Source organism: Convolutriloba macropyga, chromosome 1 (assembly GCF_964194025.1).
Source record: "Convolutriloba macropyga chromosome 1, txConMacr16.3, whole genome shotgun sequence".
Classification (NCBI taxonomy): domain Eukaryota; kingdom Metazoa; phylum Xenacoelomorpha; order Acoela; family Convolutidae; genus Convolutriloba; species Convolutriloba macropyga.
The window spans coordinates 14,487,470-14,507,373 of NC_134468.1; the positions used below are offsets into that span (position 1 = coordinate 14,487,470).

The 19,904-nt window shown below is 36.6% G+C and overlaps 2 protein-coding genes across 3 annotated transcripts in view; one reads left to right on the plus strand and one right to left on the minus strand.

The window, feature by feature from the left end:
- The window catches only part of LOC142335316 (uncharacterized), a 37,469-nt gene extending 22,358 nt beyond the window's left edge, over window positions 1-15,111 (minus strand). Inside the window, exons 1-6 of one of the 2 annotated variants that reach the window (XM_075383766.1) lie at window positions 14,928-15,111; window positions 12,448-12,683; window positions 9,144-9,179; window positions 8,298-8,375; window positions 3,171-3,340; window positions 511-573 (exon numbers count right to left, since the gene is read on the minus strand). In XM_075383766.1, coding sequence (XP_075239881.1) covers window positions 511-573; window positions 3,171-3,340; window positions 8,298-8,375; window positions 9,144-9,179; window positions 12,448-12,683; window positions 14,928-15,019 — 675 coding nt within the window. In that variant the 5' untranslated portion in view covers window positions 15,020-15,111. The remainder of the gene's footprint in view (window positions 1-510; window positions 574-3,170; window positions 3,341-8,297; window positions 8,376-9,143; window positions 9,180-12,447; window positions 12,684-14,927) is intronic. The other variant, XM_075383775.1, reaches the window with a different exon arrangement.
- A 93-nt stretch (window positions 15,112-15,204) lies between these two features.
- On the plus strand, window positions 15,205-16,386 carry LOC142335332 (inositol oxygenase-like). Its single transcript, XM_075383786.1, has one exon. It carries the CDS (start codon window positions 15,413-15,415, stop codon window positions 16,262-16,264), a length of 852 nt encoding a protein of 283 aa, XP_075239901.1. The 5' UTR covers window positions 15,205-15,412; the 3' UTR covers window positions 16,265-16,386.
- Window positions 16,387-19,904: the final 3,518 nt, after the last annotated feature.

Below are 19,904 nucleotides of genomic sequence, written 5' to 3' on the forward strand. Positions count from 1 at the left end.
ATAACTTTACGCAAATGACACCTAATCTAAGCCAATGAGAATAGAAATTAAATTTCGATATGTCCGTTTTACCGTTTTAATTTATTGTCCTTTCGGTCTGTTGTCCGGTCAACCACGATTTAAGCTTGAATTGCAATTAAAGTCCCAATATGACCGTTTCCCATCTAGTGTCCCTGCCTGGGAACACACAATGAGGAAAAACTTCTAATTTCAAAATTAGCTACACCTAAAATGGCTAGGCGATAGCTTCAACATCACAGTCCATTGTTTCCACAGCTCAATGTTCTTTAAATTTGGCTTCTTAATTGGTTAAATCTAGTGATTTTGAGATTATATTACATGTAACACTTTCCAAAAATATCATCAGCCCACTGATAACAATCAAAGGAGCGATGGAAGGTGAGAAAGGTTCAAGGATTGAATGCTTCTAAAACACCTTATGCACACATCGCTCCATAGAACCTAGATTAATCTCGAAAGAGCAATTAAGCACACAAAACGGGGACTTACTATTGCTATGTCAATAGACAGATCTGATAAGAGGAAGAAACGTGCCTCTGACTCGTACGCCCTCTGAAACAAACAAGGTTATGAACTCAATGCTGATTAGCCATCGTGAGTTATGACAGGAACGCCTGAATTTTTGCTTAACAATCTAATAATCAATCATCGGGCATTCCCCGATTCGGCCGAAAGTCATAGAAAGAATATACAAGACTTCAAAAAATAGACAAAATGAAAGGATATGCGTTACTCCTGAAAAACGGATTTCCGTTTTGACATTGGACTCATTTAAAAAACATTACAAAAAAAAAACGTAAAGTTCAACAACATCAAGTGCGGAAAAACTCAAATCGCAATTGACAAATTTACTAAATGAGATCGCTTAGGAATAGAAACAAACGACTAATATCGGGCGAAATATCTCTCAAACGACTGCCGGGCGGTTGGCTCCATTAGCTAGCCAGCTACGGTTTAAGGAGGCTAGCCTTAGCTTAAATCAAGGGGCGTGTGGTGGCACGTTGGGTTACGGGTGGATGTGCAGGGGTGGGGATTTTCGAGTGAAAAATTGCATAAAAATATAGCCTGTAGAATACCAGGAACGAATCAAAGAGTTGTGCAAATAAAACTCTTAATTAAGTTACTTAAATCAGAAAAATCAAAATGGAGAACATAGCCGGCAGATTGCCGGAAAACAGCCGCCGTTGACGTGCTTGATGCACATCGGGATTGAAACAGAAAAGAAAATGAGATAAATTGACCGAATTTTTTATGTTTTTTTTTCAGTGTCAAAAAGTGTTCTAATTTGTCGTGCAGTTTCAGTTGGATTCTAAACTGAAAGATAATAAGCTTCATACCAATGTCAGCTAGCAAACACTCTAATGACCTTGGATAACCTTATTCTCAATGACTTGACCGTGAATGAATTTGAAATCCAATCAGTTGAAACAGTGAGTGAAGTATGTCAAAAGTCAAACTTAAAAATTGTGACTTATGCAAAACCAAACACGTGAGCAAAAGGTAAAGCAAACTTTAAAAAAAATAAAAGCCGTTGAGAGGCTGACGGCGGCTATTAATAAAAAAACAAAAGTTATATGCCTATTTAAATTAAAGAGATTGTTTGAAAGACGCAGACACAATTTGGCGTGCGAGACGCATTGGGGCTGGGGTAGAGTTCCGTTGGGTAGGTATGCGGGTAGGGGAAGTGGTATGTGGGTGGTAATTAGGGGGGTAGTTTAAGAGGGTGGTAATTAGGGGTAGTTTAAGTGGGTTTGGGGGGGTAGTTAAGTTGCAGGAGTAGGTAGGTGAGGGTTTGGTAGGTGGTGGGTTTCTGTAGTTTTTATAGGAGGAAGGGACTGCTATGGAATCAAAATTTCTCAATGACTTTTTCGACCTTAAATATGACACTATCAGTTCGTATTTACTGTCCAACAGAAACTCAACTAATTCTTAAGTTCAGTAATTGAAAATAGAGTCCTTTTTTAAAAAAAAAAATCAATGTCGAATAAACCGACAAACATCAGGCAAATTTCTCTCGAAGGACAGGCGAGGCAAATTAATTCGAAGGCTGTAGCTTGAATAATATTTTTAGTTTACGGTTAAAAAACCGACCATGGAGTCCTCGACAATGGCATTCACCACTCCGCTACAGACCTCAGTGATTTCCTACTCTACGATCAATATTCATTTAGTAACAAACTTTGCTTCGGAGTGAGAGCAATTGAGATCAATCAAATCGAAGAAGAGAAGGGTGAAAGTCACTTGAGTCACAGAATGCTCAAGAGAAAATTTTGCATCCAAAAAAGACACATTTACAAAATTGCTTCAAACTTCGTTTGAGAGCAATTAAAAAGAAATTAGTTAACTTTCAAATCACGAACAAACTTAGCAAACAGAAGATATAGCCGGTAGGATGCCAGAAACGACTCGAATAGTCGTGCAACATAATCAATCTCTACATCAGAAGTATCGGAGAAAAAGCCACGCATGTATTTTCACTAAAACACAAATTTTCAAAGACTTAACTGAGAAAATTTTTGTCGTTTTTTGTTTATTTATTGTCATAGTACTGTTCATTGATTTTATTTTAATGGCTAGTGTATTTTTCCACGGACTCAAACTGCAAACAGATTTTCAGACATTTTAATCTGATTTAAAGGCTTTGAAACTATTATGTTTTTTTAAAGGAGTAAAAGAGCGAGTTATTTCGTTTTTAGATTTCTTCCTCTGTCTGGATCATTTTGTAGATCTACTGGCATATATAGTTAATTCATGTGCCGGTCCAAGGAAATGAGTGATACCCAGGTCTTGACTGTTTTCAATTCTTTGGACTGTAGTTCAGGGGTTGACCTGCTGTTTTTTTTTTTACTTCGCCAGACAAAAATTTCTGCTCACCTACTTTTGACAATTTTAACATTTTGCGTCAAGTCGTCGACTTGTGCAAGCTAGTTTCATTCTTGCCTCAACCTGCTTTGTCGGTATATTATTTTTCATTATTAAAATACCCTTTTAATGGAGCGTTTTAGACATTTGTACAGGTACGTATTAATTGTAGTTGTTAATTACACTTTTCATAAGGTAATGCAAACCGCTTTTACTTTGAAAACGAGCAGTCACTCGTTTGCACCTAGATATGATCACAAAAATGTGCTCATTCCTAAATAACAAACCTTGAACGAGAGGTGCGGCTGAGCAGCTAGAGTCGTCATCAAAATCTCCTCCATATCTGCATCTGGCAACTCGTTGGTGGCATTTGGGATGAAACCCTCGTACCTGTACAGCTCAGCTAGCTTGGGTCCCTTATCATTGTCCACAGTGCTCGCACCACCTCTCCCAATAGCTAGTAAAAAGATAACCGACTACCGTCAGAAGAATTGCTCTCGAACGACTGGTGGGAGCTCTAATCTATGGCAGCGTGCTTCAGTCCCGGGGAGGGGGCTTCACTACATGTGGGCTTCCAATGACGTCATTAGAGGTTACTATATACCACTGTCCCCACTTGAGTTCAGCTACTTAAAATTGTGAGTGAGAAATTTGAATCATGCAAAACGAAGAAGTCAAGGGCGTAAAAAAGTGACCCGAAATCGGCTCAGCGAAAATTGTGCATAAAAACCGTAACCGGAACACTCCGGAATAGACTCGAAAATATAACTTAAAACCTAGCCAATATTAAACCGATAAAACTAATGGTTTCTTTATACCATTCGATTTAAAACAACCTGAGGAAACAACCCAACAGGGGGAAAGGAACAGATGATTTTTTTCTTGGAAACATTTCATAAGTTGCGACTCCAAAAACAATGTTTATAATATATGTTGTCTGCTATGATTTAATTGTGTTCGAGAAACAAAATTCAAGTGACAGGAAAACATAACCACCGATACATCAAAAATTGAGAAAAAGCGAGTAAACAGAAAACAATTAAAGTAGGAAATCTGAAAGAAATACCTGTTAAATTTTTTAATATTCTCCCTTATGAAACAGTTCCTGCTTTTTCATTTAGCACACAGACGACAACCAAACGCACTGGAATACACTTCACATGAGCAAGAGGTAAAAAAATACACAAAAATGAAGAAATGATTAAATTATTTTATGAAATGTGCTATTCATACATTAGTTGTTATCATCTAGAAAAAAAAATCAAATATAACCCATTTTGTTCTATTAAAATTAATTTAAAATGAAATTAACGAAATAAAATATAACCGACTAACAGCGGAAGAATTGCTCTCGAACGACTAAAGGGAGCTCTTATCAATTGCAGCCTGAAAAAAATGGCAGTAGTTTTGGCGCCCTCATCATTTGACTTTTGTAGTAAATTGCTGCCAATTGAATTCAGCTTCTTGAAAATGGGAATTAGAGAGAACTTCAGATCACGCAAAACGCAGAAAGTCAAGGGCGCAAAAGTTACCCGAAAATTCAAAACGGTCAAGGAAAAATTTTGCATAAAAAAGACACGTTTACATGAATTGCTTCTCTTCAAGAGCAATTAAAAGGGCACAAATACCAACATTAAATTTATTTGCAACCACAAAAATAACCTCAAAAATCAAGATTGCATATAAAATATATGTTGAGATGGTCAAAAAAAGGTCCCAAACGTAGTTAATTGTTAACATGGTCTAGAAAAACCACTTTACACAAAAAAGTAAAATAAAACCAAAAAGTTCTTCGAAAAAGCGGCACTTGATCAAAAAGCTTTCACTCGCTTAGCGAAAAATTTTTCGAACATAATTTCCTCGCTCTTTCTGGCATGAACAAAAACATCATTCTGTCTTCTCTCAACTCTACACTTTTGTTCAACAAAAAATCAGAATTTTAATTTTTGCACGTGCGAAATTGAATTTTACGTACTGTTTCAGATCCACAGCACCGATATTAAAGAACATATGACCATAACTCCTCTTCGAGTCGTAAAATAACCATCGCCTTTACTACACTTTTTAGCAGAATGAAGGAAAAATGAAACTAGTCTAGAGAAGTCAAAAAGATTTCACGCAAAATTTTGAACAAGCAGTGAACTAAGGTAAAGCGAAAAATTTTTATTCGACGAAGTACAAAAATTAGAAGCGCTATAATAGCCGGCTGTGAAGCTGAGGCGGCTATTAATCAAGGCCAATTTTATAAAGGCCAAATTTTTTTAACATAAATTAAGAAGATAACTTAATAACAATTTTAAAAACATACCCAGCAGATTGTCGGAAAATAGCCACCGTTGATTCCAATAACCAAGATTGGGAATGCAAGAGAAAAAAAATAACGAAAATGATTTTTGTAGAAAAATTTTTAAAGTACGAACTATTTTGATGTCATTTTGAAAATGAACATACTCCTGTTTCGTAGCAAGACAACACAGGGTCTACTATCAATACCAATAAGCATTAGATATGTTAACTAGGAACAAAGTTCGAGTAACGGGCATCTCAAAATTGGGCTTTTTTTGGTTTATCCCGTTACCATTACTGATTTCATTTTTTGATACTGACTCTGTCCGTTTGGAATTGCTTTGCTGAGCAACTGTTGTCTAAAAATACTTTTAGCAGAATGAGAGAAGAGTAAAATTTAGCCAAGAGAAGTCAAAAAGATTTCACACAAAATGTTGAACAACCTGCGAACAAAGGTAAAGCGAAAAAAAATTATTCGAAGAAGTACAAAAACATAGCAGGACAGGTCCTGACGTACAATTCAAAAAATTTTCATTGACTAAACAAAAAATAGACCTAGAATGGTCTATGAGTTAACTGCGAAAACCAATTCTAAAAAATCAGATCAAAAAAATTTTTTTTAAATAATTAATGTCAAAATGTCGTATGAGAAAAAAACCACTAGCCAGAAATGGAAAATTGGTAAAAAACCAACAAAATTAGGCCTAGAATGAACTATGAATGGATTGGGGAAAAAATCCGATCCAAAAAATCGAAAAACAGTAAAAATCAAAGAGGAATTGCCGCATGTGAAAAAACCACAAGCGAGAAAGCGAATTTTTGTTCAAACACCGTTTTCTCACTCTACTTTAAAGTTACAGCAAAAAACAACTTCACGCCGCAAAACCACTCGCTTTTTCGCTCCAATTCCTGTTTCGGCGAGACCAAAATCACAACTGCAATTTGACTTCAAAAATCATGAAAATGTATCAGCAGATCTTTAAAAAAAGACAGCGCCCCAATACAGTTCAAATTCTTTGAATTGTAAAAAAAAATAGGAGCGCTATAACAGCCGGCTGAGAAGCTGAGGCGGCTATCAATTAATAAACCGCATGGCAACGTAGTGGAGGCATAAAATACAGCATTGAAGTTCGGAACTAAGCAAATCGGCAACTTCATTTATATATTGGATACAAATTCGTTGTTAACATAGCTGACAGATTGCCAGAAAATAGCCACAATAGCTTCGTAGATCTGCAGTCTCAAAAAACCAAAAAGACTTTTTGCTGCCTCTACTAGCTGCGCTCTAATAGCCTTCATTTACAGTGACACAAACCCATTTGACCTTATCTCTTTGAATTAAAGTAAATAAAAGTCACTTTCAAAGTGAGGAAGTCAAGTGTGACAAAAAATTTAATGGCGCAAATGAACAAAAAAAACTCGCTCCACTAAGACCAAAAATGACGTCACGCACGCACTTCAGTTGAAATTGCATGAACGAATGAACAAAAAGCAAATTTGAAGTGGTTGTGACGTCATATGGTCGTAACAAAAATAGCGACGGCGAAATAAAAAAAAACATAGCAGGAAAAGTCCTGACGTACAATTCAAAGAATTTTCATTGACTAATCAGAAAACTAGACCTAGAACGGACTATGAATGGATTGGGAAAACCATTTAGAAAAAAAACCGATCCAAAAAAACGAAAAAACAGTAAAAATCAAAGTGAAATTGCCTCATGTGAACAAAAAAGCACTAGCGAGAAAGCGAATTTTTGTTCAAACACAGTTTTCTCTCTTCTTTAAATTTAGAGCGAAAAATTTTCACGCCGCAAAACCACTCGCTTTTTCGCTCCAATTCCTGTTTCGGCGTGACCAAAATCACTACTGCAATTTGACTTCAAAAATCATGAAAATGTATCAGCAGATCTTTAAAAAAAAGACAGCGCCCCAATACAGTTCAAATTCTTTGAATTGTAAAAAAATAGGAGCGCTATGACAGCCGGCTGAGAAGCTGAGGCGGCTAAAAATTAATAAACTGCATGGCGAAGTAGTGGAGGCATAAAATACAGCATTGAAGTTCGGAACTAAGCAAATCGGCCACTTCATTTATATATTGGATACAAATTCGTTGTTAACATAGCTGGCAGATTGCCAGAAAATAGCCACAATAGCTTCGTAGATCTGCAGCCTCAAAAAAACAAAAAAGACTTTTTGCTGCCTCTACTAGCTGCGCTCTAATAGCCTTCATTTACAGTGACGCAAACCCATTTGACCTTATCTCTTTGAATTAAAGTAGATAAAATTCACTTTCAAAGTGAGGAAGTCATTTTTGTGAGTGAGGTAAGTCAAGTGTGACAAAAAATTTAATCACGCAAATGAACAAAAAAACTCGCTCCACTAAGAGCGAAAAATGACATCACGCACGCACTTCAGATGAAATTGCATGAACGAATGAACAAAAAGCAGATTTGAAGTGGTTGTGACGTCATATGGTCGTAACAAAAATCGCGACGACGAAATAAAAAAAAACATAGCAGGACAAGTCCTGACGTACAATTCAAAAAATTTTCATTGACTAAACAAAAAATAGACCTAGAATGGTCTATGAGTTAACTGCGAAAACCAATTCTAAAAAATCAGATCAAAAAAATTTTTTTTAAATAATTAATGTCAATATGTCGTATGAGAAAAAAAACCACTAGCCAGAAATGGAAAATTGGTTAAAAAAAAACAAAATTAGGCCTAGAATGAACTATGAATGGATTGGGAAAACCATTTAGAAAAAAAAACCGATCCAAAAAAACAGTAAAAATCAAAGTGAAATTGCCTCATGTGAACAAAAAAGCACTAGCGAGAAAGCGAATTTTTGTTCAAACACAGCTTTCTCACTCTACTTTAAATTTAGAGCGAAAAATTTTCACGCCGCAAAACCACTCGCTTTTTCGCTTGATTTCCTGTTTCGGCGTGACCAAAATCACTACTCCAATTTGACTTCAAAAATCATGAAAATGTGTGAACAGATCTAAAAAAAAGACAGCGCCCCAATAGAGTTCAAATTCTTTGAATTGTAAAAAAAACCAAGAGAAGGCCAATAGTAGCCCCAGCTATCGCTGTGCGGCTATTAAAAACAATTCAGCATAAAACTACCTGTTTCAACTCGAAGATTTTGTCCTGTTTTGTGAGTAAACGCCGCGCTGAAATTGTCCAGTTCGCGCTGTTCCTTCTCTGAAAGAGCAGAAAGTTTCTACCACAGATATAGACATTCTTCACTCATATGAGCCGCAAGTGGCTCGCAATCTGTGCATTTATTTTTTACTGAAATCTGTACTGAAGCTGCAGAACTTATAATTTAACCCACACGAATGATGGTTTCACAGTCCTACAGAGATTGCTTTGGTCGTCTTAGGAGCGTTTACTCATTTAATAGGGCACAAGCTTTTAAGAAAAATACAGCATTTTTCAGTTTTCCATTTCTCATGTTACTGCAACTGATTTTTAAAATTTTGTTGGTTTGTAGTGTAGACTCCCGTTGCTCAATAAAAGGCTGCTTCAAAACCATATAAAGCGCAATTAACAAAAATGGCATCTCCATCTGACGTCAATAGAGCCTCAACTTTAAAAGCTTACCCGTCTAATTAGACATTAAGTAAATATGTTAGTATCTAAATTTCTATCCATCCAAACAGAGTCAAAGACAGTATGAATAAAAAAGGGCTAAAATGATGCAATATTTTATCTAGTATGAACAAATGACTGATTACCTTTCGGCTCTTGTGCAAAAGTGTCTAAATGCAAGTGACCGCATATTCTTTCTCAAATTGTTTCCAAACCTACCCTTTTTTCCAGCCAAATAAACTGTAATCAACAAAATAAACACAGAATGGTTTACTAACTGAACTAATCAACGCAGAGAGAACAAAAAATGAAACTAAAATGTTAGAATAAAAGCTTTAAACATAAAAATTAACGATTCCTCTTAAAACAGTTACTCACCAAACTCATATTTTGCTATCTGTGGTTCAGTCATCCCTATTCAACAATATTTGTTCAGTTAGATGTAAATTAATGATATGTAAACACAACCGACTAACGTCGTATGATAAAGACCGCAGCACTAATACAATTACTACAAACATTGTTTGAGAGTGCGTAATAACAATTCGCGAGGTCAAATTTTAATTCTATGCGGTACGTGAACTTTTTCGCCGTAGAGTAAAAAAGGGTGTCCCGCTTTTTCACCCCTATTCATTTAACCCCCAATCATTTAACACCGATTTATTCATCCCTGTATCCCTATCTTTTAACCCCTCTATCATTTCACCCCGATTTTTGATCTTTCTATAAAATATGCGGGCCATGGCCATGCCTCAGCAGCCCGTGGGACTTGATATGAAACCATCACAACCGAACATGGGATTAAGTTATCCGCTTAATTTTGACAAAACATGCCTTTAATGTCGACTACTAATTGGCGGGATGAATTGATAGAGGGGTTAAAAGATGTTTCAAAATCGTTTGGATAGCTAAAAATGCTGCTTGATGCACTTATACAGCTGTTTATTAATACGATTACGTGTAGGTTACGTTTAGGTTACGTGAGAATGAGAACCTGTGGTATTGAAAGAGAACTGCGTGCCAATTCTCAGTGTTCCGACTTGAGATATTGGCCGAATTTTCGAAGGAATTCCACTCTGACATATTACTATCTTTAAAAAACGCTTTAGTGTATCAAATTAAAATGCACCGTAATTACAAAGTCGGAAAATGACACAATATAAAGCTTATTTTTTTCTATTAAAAAAATCAACTATGATTCCAACCGCACATTTCAACTTTGTCCGAAAACAAAGACTTCTCTGGTCTAAATATGTAGAAAGAAATAAAGAAATATGCAAAAATTCTAAATATAGCTGGCAGATTGCCAGAAAATAGCCGCAATAGCTTCGTAGATCTGCAGTCTCCAAAAAACAGTAAGAGACAGACCAAAAAATTTCGCCTTTTCATTGAAGGCTGATATGTTAAATTTTGATTAATAAACTGTATAAGTTTTTGCTGCTCTCAAATAACCTTCATTTAGAGTGACACACACACCCATTTGACCTTATCCTTTGATTTTGATTTAAAGTAAATAAAAGTCAATTTCAAAGAGAGGAAGTCATTTTTGAGAGTGAGGTAAGTCAAGTGTGACCAAAAATTTAATCCTGCCAATGAACAAAAAAACTCGCTCCACTAAGAGCAAAAATGACGTCACACACGCACTTCAGCTGAAATTGCATGAACGAATGAACAAAAAGAAGATTTGAAGTTGTTATGACGTCATATGCTCGTAACATAAATCGCGACGAAATAAAAAACATAGCCGGAAGAATTGCGGAAGCGACTCGGAACGTCAAAACTTCACAAACAAATCCGTAATTGCAGCGGAAGCCATTACCTTCTGTATTAAACCTTTAACTCATTACCTCCCCACGTCTGATCTAAAAATTGGTGAAACTTAAACAACTGTCACCAAGAGAAACAAAATGCAAAACTTTATATTATTGAAAACGTTTGCTAATTCTAAAAAAGTCCGATATAATAAAATTCGCCAAAATACTGATAGGCTGAAAAAAATGATCGGGCTATCAATTGCCCTCATATAGTTCATGATTTCAATCTCAAAAAGATCGCGAAAGCAAACAGCAGGTAATTATCAAGAAGCTAAGTTAAATATTTCAAAAAAGAATGCTCACAATTAAGCATCAGAAAACCACTACAAATAGATTTCTAATCACCGCAAAAAAGACAAAAACAACACATACTTCTTCCGTGTTGTACATATGCTAGACAGCATGATTTCATACTAATTCAAAAATTAAATTGATCATAGAAAAGACATAAGCCGCAGAAGAATATTCAAAGGCAAAAAACCGTTTATATTAATACCAAGGCCGGAGAAAAGTTGAAGTAAATAGCAATAACGGGAAATTTTGGAAAAAGCTTGCTAGCAAACTCTCAGTACTGCCTTATGTTGAATGAAATCAATTGCAAACCAAGGAAATGACAAAAATCTAAGAAAAAGCAAAAATAATTCAATTTTTTTAACTGAAAAAAATCAATGTACCGAAAAAAAATGTAGGTGCCATGACAAAGCTAGAATGATACTAACTGGAATGCGAAGAATATGGGCACAATGTAAGGAACGCCGTAACAAAAAGACATTCTTGATTTTTGAAAGTTAAAAATCAATTTATAAAATTCAAGACAAACGAATAGAATTCCTTGTTCAGCATTCAAGATATAGAAAAGACAACTAGTCATCCGATACAAAGACATATCCTCCTGAAGAGAACAAAAAAATAGGAAAAAGCAGAATTCAAACATACGAAACATTGAAATATTTTGCAAAAAAAATGGTCAAAAAACTGCATTCATGAAACAGTTTTATCTGTTTTTCAAAAACTTAACGCCAAAAAATGATTGAATTTTTATTGAAACGAAATTAAAGTCCCTCATGTTGCACAAAAAGACCATTTCTAGTAATTAAAACCAAAATACTAACAAAAAAACTGACAAAAATCGGAAAAAGACTACCAAAATCGGATTAGCATATGTACAATTTTATAAAACAAAATTACACCGAGGTAGAAAGCGGTGTTGAGTATATAAAGAGTCAAAACAAATCTGCCATATTAACTGATTTTTGGCAAAAAGACGGTTAAAAGATCCAAAAATGAAAAAATTATTAGAAAAAAAGCCAAAAATTAACTAAAAAATCAAGAAATATGTGCCAATTTTGAACTTGAAACGCATTTTCAGGCTTCGCAAAACACTGTGGTATCAATTGCTGAAGATCGCATTTCAATTTAGCATCGAATAAAAATAATTTCTACAAAAAACCAAATTACAAGCAAAAAAAATTGGGCCACTTAGACGAAAAAACGGTTATCTATATGTGCAATTCGGTCAAAAACTACTTTTCAAAGTCAAAAAGTCATTCACTAAACGTAGCGCATGATCAAAAAACTTCTCTCGCTGAGCGAAAATCTGTTCACCAAGACAGATTTTCTCACTTTCGCTTTTAGGTCAAAATGCCGCGTGAACAAATCTATTTCCTGTAAAAAAACCAAGAGAAAACCAATACTCCTCTTCGAGTCGTAAAAAACTAATACTCCTCTTCGAGTCGTAAAAAAACCAAGAGAAGGCCAATAATAGCCCCAGCTATCGCTGTGCGGCTATTTAAAAAAAATTGGCAGATTTTCCTTGAAACGCATTTTTTCTTTGAAGAAAAAATCAGACCAAAGTAGTTAAAGCTCACCTTTAACATGACCAATGACGGCGCCATGAACGACCTGTGCGCTCTTTCTGTTCGCATTTGCAGATCTCCTTGAAGAGCGACTGGATGACGCAGTGTTTCTTCCTCTGTGAGCCCTGGCTCTCCCACTTCGGCTGCTTCCTGCTGTTGCCAGACTCCTCTTGTCATCTTCAGTCACGTCTGAATCAACTCCCGAAGCCACATCACTGTCCGAGTCTTCCACTAACTTACTTTGATACCTGCAGATACAAAAACAATTTATAATTGACACTTAAACGGCAAATTAAACTGAGGAAACGGTTCAACTCAGCGGGTGGGGGGCTAACACCCAAAAGTTTTCCATTTCATTCATTCAACTGTTCTAATGGGCCTGAAAATGATTGCTTCTCCTTAATTGGCATCCACGATAAGGGAAAAAATTCTATTTTAGAATAAGGAAAAACCATGTCCAATAAACAACGTACAACAAATGACCCAAAAATCAACTGATTACTGGCATGAAAAAGCGATGATAATAATCTCTATGTTTTGAAGGTCAACGCAAGAATCGAAACAACGGCAAAGATTTTGTAGACTTATATTGTACGCTATGGAAGAACAAACTACAGACACACTGTAATCTTAAACTCAAAATTATGAACACATTTCAACTATTTCATTTTATAAGTGTAGACCGAATTGAATAACAGCGACAAAACGAAAACAATAGGATACAGAAGGTCAAAATACAGCTCCACTATGTTCAACTGAAGTTCGAAAATCTAAAAACTGTAATTGATAAATGCAAGGAATCGGACATGTTCCGTCCCTTCAAATGATAATTCATGTATATAATTTAGTAAATCAAAACTTACCCTCTATGTTAATCTCAGTTAAGTTTAAACATAGCTGGCAAATTGCCAGAAAATAGCCGCAATAGCTTCATGGATCTGTAGTCTCAAAAAGAAGGTAAAAAAGACAGACCAAAAAAAAACTTATTCTTTTCATCAAGGGCTGAGATGTTAAATTTTGATTAAGAATCTGTATAACTTATTGCTGTTTCTATTAGCCGCTCTTAAATAACCTTCAATTAGAGTGACAAGCACTCATTTGACCTTATCTCTTTGAATTAAAGCACAGAAAAGTCAATTTCAGAGTGAGGAAGTCATTTTTGAGATTGAGGTAAGCCACGTGTGACCAAAAATTCAATCACGCGAAAGAACTAAAAATTAGCTCAACTAAGAGCGAAAAAGGACGTCACGCACGCAATTCAGTTGAAATTGCATGAACGAATGAACAAAAAGCAGATTTGAAGTGGTTGTGGCGTCATATGGTCGTAACAAAAATCTTGACGACTAAATAAAAAAACATAGCAGGACAAGTCCTGACGTACAATTCAAAGAATTTTCATTGACTAAACAGAAAACTAAACCTAGAACGGACTATTAATGGATTGGGAAAACCATTTAGAAAAAAATCCGATCCAAAAAATCGAAAAAACAGAAAATCAAAGTGAAATGGTCGCATGTGAACAAAAAAAACCACTAGCGAGAAAGCGAATTTTTGTTCAAACACCGTTTTCTCACTCTACTTTAAAATTAGAGAGAAAAAAAACCACTCGCTTTTTCGCTCCATTTCCTGTTTCGGCGTGACCAAAATCACTACTCCAATTTGACTTCAAAAATCATGAAAATGTGGGAACAGATCTTAAAAAAAAAGACAGCGCCCCAATACAATTCAAATTCTTTGAATTGTAAAAAACAAGAGACGGCCAATAATAGCCTCAGCTATCGCTTCGCGGCTATTAAAAATGACTCGACAGTTTGCTTGATTCCAGAATTATTGTAGCAGCCTGTTTTCAAAAGTAATTGATAACAGCTTTCAAATCATTTGCAATCTATCTCGATTTGACCTTTGCTGGCAATTGTATTACAAATTTTAAGCCTCAATTTCAACCAAAATACTGAGAGCAAGAGAACAGAAACCAAATAAATTGACAACCACTATAAAAACTGAAAAATGCCTGCTATTCATTAAAAACGTTCTGAGAGTAACTAATCTACGAACTGAAATAACAAAATAGCTTCAAATTTAATTTATCCGAATGTCTATGACACATGTCTGTACTGAGACAAATAACAAGACAACAACTGGAGCAACAAGCAAGCGAAATAAGTGACATTTTTGAAGAGTTAAGTGTTAGCGTCGTCAAAACTCCTTAATAAGAACTAAAAACATTAAAGAGTTTCATTAATGAGACAAAGCCATAGCACGATAAATAGAACTACAAAAAGGAAGCGAAACTCTAAAAATGTCACAGGGTCTAACCAATTATGAATCTTTCATTATATTGTGAGGCATAAGTTTAAAGTCATGGCAAACAAACAAAAAACCAAAAATGATTGATTACTCTTAGTGAACTCAAAATGTTTTGATTAAGAATATAGGGCATACATTGATTAGGCCAAGGTCATCACTGAGAATAATGAAGCAAACGTAATTACTTGAAGTAGTCAGACAAATCAGAGTTAAACGAGGTGATTTTCTTGGATAAGTCAGTTTGTTCAACGGGTGTCAGAACTCTGATCAAACGCATGCTTCTTCTAAGACCGTAAGGCGTGACCTCGATCCCATGAATGCTCAGCAAATAGTCTGAAATAAATCAACAAAACTATGTACATCACGCCCTCTAAAAGCAGCCAAAATATAATTGGAAATGAACTCAAATGGTCTCATTTCGCTGACCCTGAATCGCCTGACTTGCATCATTATGCATTCCAAAATGACGACATAAAGATACGCAAATCGTACGGTGGCGTTACTCGTAAGCAAACAAACGTATTAACCAATTTCGCCGCCCAAACTCATTCGAGAAAAGAGTAGTTCTTCGCTTAAACAGCTTCGTTGAATAGAACAAAAATATCATCGAAACTCCAATACTGAAATAATTCCAATTCTGGTCACAAAACTTAACAACCGAGTGAAGGAAATGTCTCCCCTGGTACCAGTATACATGCCTGACCTTTCGGAACTTCTTCACGGAACTCAGAAGGAAGCATTCAGAAATTACGAAAACGATGAGAATCCCATTGCACTTCGAGTTCAGAGAACTTACAGAGAGATGCACACTAAACAAACGGTTAACTTTGTTCTCAGTCAGCACGAAAAATGGCTCAAATTTAACCACGCCGAGCTAACCGTCATGGAAGCCCTCGACGCTCTCAATAACATCGTTGATGAAAGTGACCCGGATACCGATTTGCCCAATATTGTTCACGCTTTTCAGACAGCTGAGAGAATACGAGAAAGGCATCCTGATAAACCATGGTTTCAACTCACAGGCTTAATTCATGATCTGGGCAAAATTATGGCTTTCTATGAAGAGCCACACTGGGCAGTTTGTGGTGACACCTTCCCGGTGGGGTGTTTGCCCGACAAACGAATAGTTTACGGCTCAGAAAGTTTCGAAGGTAACGTTGATTTGGATAACCCACTGTACGCGTCGTTAAACGGGATGTATTCTGCACATTGCGGAATTGACCAACTATTAATGTCATGGGGACACGATGAGTATCTCTACCGTGTTCTTGTAAACCACGGATGCACTCTGCCCAAACAAGCCCTGAATATCATCAGATACCATTCTTTCTACCCCTGGCACGAAGCAGGAGCTTATGGCCATTTGATGAATGACACTGATAATGAAACCCTTTCTTGGGTGAAAGAGTTCAATCAATTCGATTTGTACAGCAAATCTGATCATGTTCCCGAAGTTGAATCGCTGAAAAGTTACTATCAAGGTCTTATCGATGTATACTGCCCAGGAAAAATACGTTTTTGAAATTTCGAGACTGCTCAAATATTCTGTTGTTTTACCATATTGGAAATTGACAAATTTGTACCAACAATAAGTTTTCATTTCTAGATTAGATATTTTTAAATAATACTTTACCATCTGGTCAATCTACATAGAGAAGCAAGATCTTTTCCGTTTGTGCCCTGCCTCCCCCCCCCCCCCCCCCTCCCAGTACGTTATGCACCTCTCAGCTACAGAGAGCGGGTCGTCACACAGTAATTCATTGTAAAATTATGGCACGAGCGTCTGGACGTTCAAAGTTCAAACAGTACGTTCGAATGACGCTCAGCAGTACAAAAGTGCCAAACCATCGGATAACAAGCAGATAAACTAAAAGAATCTATCGCAACCAAGTTTGGCGATGGGTTGAAGTCATTAAATATGCGTGTCTACACTCAGGGATTTGGAACAGTTGCATCAATTGGGAATTAATTGATTGCAATAATTGATTGGTTACTCTCTTTTAACTGCAATAATTGATTGCAACGACACAATTAATTGGCCAATAACATAACTGACGGAAATTGAAGCATACATTTTGTCAGATCGCATACCCGCGACTAGAGAAAAGTTTCCAGGTCGAATGTAATTTGACAGATTTGGGTGTTAGAAAAGTTTTCATCGTTGATTAGAAATTGAATAATTCAAATAATATAAAGGTAAATTAAGAAATGCCCCAACACTGGGTGAATATTGGCTGGTCCGGGGCCCTCCCAACACTACGTCTTCATAAAGCATTCAGTATTAATTAAATCTACCAAAAATAATTATGTATATAACATCAGCTGACGAAGTAAAACAAAAGACAGACAGCAGTAGAAAACAAACAACTAATGACGAAAGTAAATGAGTCAAACTAGCCGCCTCCCTTCTTCAACCACAGCTCCCATCGAAGCAGCAACAATTTCGCGTGGCCTAAGCGTCCTTGACCCGCGATTGCAGAGGATGAAACTCATCAGGAGAGCAAAGCTAATTTTTCTCCTTCATGATAGGAGAAACAAAGTGGATATGCGGTGGAAACGACGAATACCATCAAAGACTCGAAACGCTGAAAATACTCCCACTCTCCATGTACATGGAAATGCACGATGTCCTCTATCTCCTCTCAATCCTAGAAGGCAATTACTACGTCCCCGAAGACAAACTGCCAAAGCGAAAAGAAAACGAAACAAGACAAAAGCAGGAATTTGAACTCCCCAAACACCGACTACATAAATCAGACGAAAATTTTTTCTTCAGAGCCACAAAGCTATTCAACATCATCAGTAGGACAACGGAGAAGCCAATGACGAAGAAACTTCTGACAGAGATGTACCAAAACTATTTCCACAGAAGCTACAACGAACTCGACAGCTGCACCTGGAGACTTCTATGCAACTGTGGAATCTGCAATCCAATGAAAAAACTCGTGCCAAACGAAAACTGAAGGGTTCCACACCCGAGGGCTCCGACCCTAAAGACTCTCCTACTACTACTACTACTACTACTACTACTACTACTACATATATCACCTTAGCTGTCTTCTTTTCGCGCAGATAGCTTCGAGGCCAGTTGTTTCAGCGCTTTTGAAGCTGATGGAGCAGCTCCACCAGTGCACCCGAAGACAAGCGGTCAAAAGGTTGCTTTCTCAACCTCAGTTATTCTTTGTTCATATTTGTTCTTTTTGATAGATTCATTATACTTGTAAGCTTCGCTACTGCTTTAGGGCAACTTTTTGCCAGCGGGTTAATATTTTAACATCAAAATAGGTTTTGATGAACCTCGCTACCCATAGTGCGTTTTTCTTGATATCTAATGTTGCATCAAGTTGTCGTGATTTAAGAGCAAAGGTTTCCCCTTTCAACGGCTGAAGATGAGGTTCGATCTCGACATCATGACAGACATCACTTAACAAGTTCGCAATGGAATCGCTGAGTTCATTTTTCTCATGTGCGTGTAGGCTGCTTTCGCACAGTGGAGGGCATTTGCAACAGTGAAGTTTTCATTGCGTGCGCATAGTGATCTTCACTGGGTCCCAGCCATAGTGAAGGGTAATGCCATCACGAAACTCAATTTTTGTTAGGTCAAAGGTATATCGCTTCAATGGCATAGCATTCAATCACCTTAATGCTCCCTTTTCACTAGCTAATTCAAGTGAGCGAATCCCGTTCTTATTCAATTCGCCAACAATTTTCATGTTTGAGTTGATAGCCTGCTCGTTTTTTATTTCTTGTTTGATCTGTTGTTGCTTTAGTTCAGCTTCGGGCAAATATAGGGATAAGGGACTTGACGGTTGAACTGATCGATCATATCCCTTAAAGCTGTCTGCGGGTTTAATGTTGTTCAGACCGCCCTCCTTTATTGGCAATGAGAAGATGTTCCTGTATTCTTGATTGTACGCCGATTCTTTAATAGATTAGGTAATAGCTCAATGTTGACTGATTTTTCACTTTTTTTAAAAAGGTCTTCAATAGTGGGTGTTGTACGTGCTAAAAAGATCAATTTATGATGAACCAATGAAGTGAACGATTTATATATATTTTGTAACAACGGCAAATTCTTTAACAGCTATTTCTGCTGTTTTATTGATCTTTCTACAATTCTTTTCTGCATTAGAAGAACCCATTACTCTTCCAATTACTGTACAACCGTCAACTATTTCCACTTAATCGTTCGAAAAAGTCTGTTGTGCTTGTTCGAAAAAATGTTCCTTAATAATGAGGTCTCATTTGTTAAGATGATAGCCGAAAGAAGAACCATGTTTTTTCAATGTCATAAAGCTTTTTCAATGTATCAAGAGAGCTGACAGCGTTGCAATTGTACGCAAACCACTTTTGAACAGTGAAGCAATCGTCAAGATGTTCAATGAGGGAAATCATGGCAACTCCATACATCGACATCGCAAGGAGGTTGCATTGGTTTGTACCTTCCTGAGAGAATATTTTTTCCTGTTGATGAACAAATTTGATGGTTCACGATATGAATTACATATGGAATGATATACAGAAGGGCGAACTTTCTCGATGTTTCATAAGGCAAGATCACGGTTGAGACTATTGAAAGTGTTTTTGCGCCAATCAGCAAGAGTGTCTCCGAAGGTGTGTCTTTAAAAGCAGCTCTCAAAGAATGGATTGCATGTTTAATTCCTTTTTTTTGACCCATACATAGCTGCTGATCACCACATAGTATCTTAAGTTCGGTTTTAACACATTGGACAGATATTTTTCCAGTAATTGGCCTGAAGACTTCCCCAAATCCTATTGGTTGTACACCAGGGCATTTATCAAGAGCTATCAGCCTACATGATTAATATGGAAGGTTGAGAATCAAATGAGACGTGGCTATGCGTATTCCTAATTTAGCAATTGTTTTGCAGAGATCAGGTGAGGACATTTTAAATGAAGTCAGAGGCCTTTGCCATTTGTTGGCATCAAGACCGGAAGGGCCATGACCCCATGCGTCTTCATAGCAGATTTTCTATTCATTGAGGCGTTCAGCTTTTCAAATATGGATTGATGGTACGTCAAACTTTTTGGATTGCTAACTAGATGATTTAAATTTGTTTTGCTTGGTTTGCCAAGTTTCTCGCGTAAGACATCAAGGACTGTTTTCATATCAACTTTGTCAGTTAAAAAAGGACATCATC

Excerpts from the sequence above, each read along its gene's own strand:
- LOC142335332 (XM_075383786.1), top strand. The coding sequence starts at position 15,413 with ATGTCTCCCCTGGTACCAGTATACATGCCTGACCTTTCGGAACTTCTT.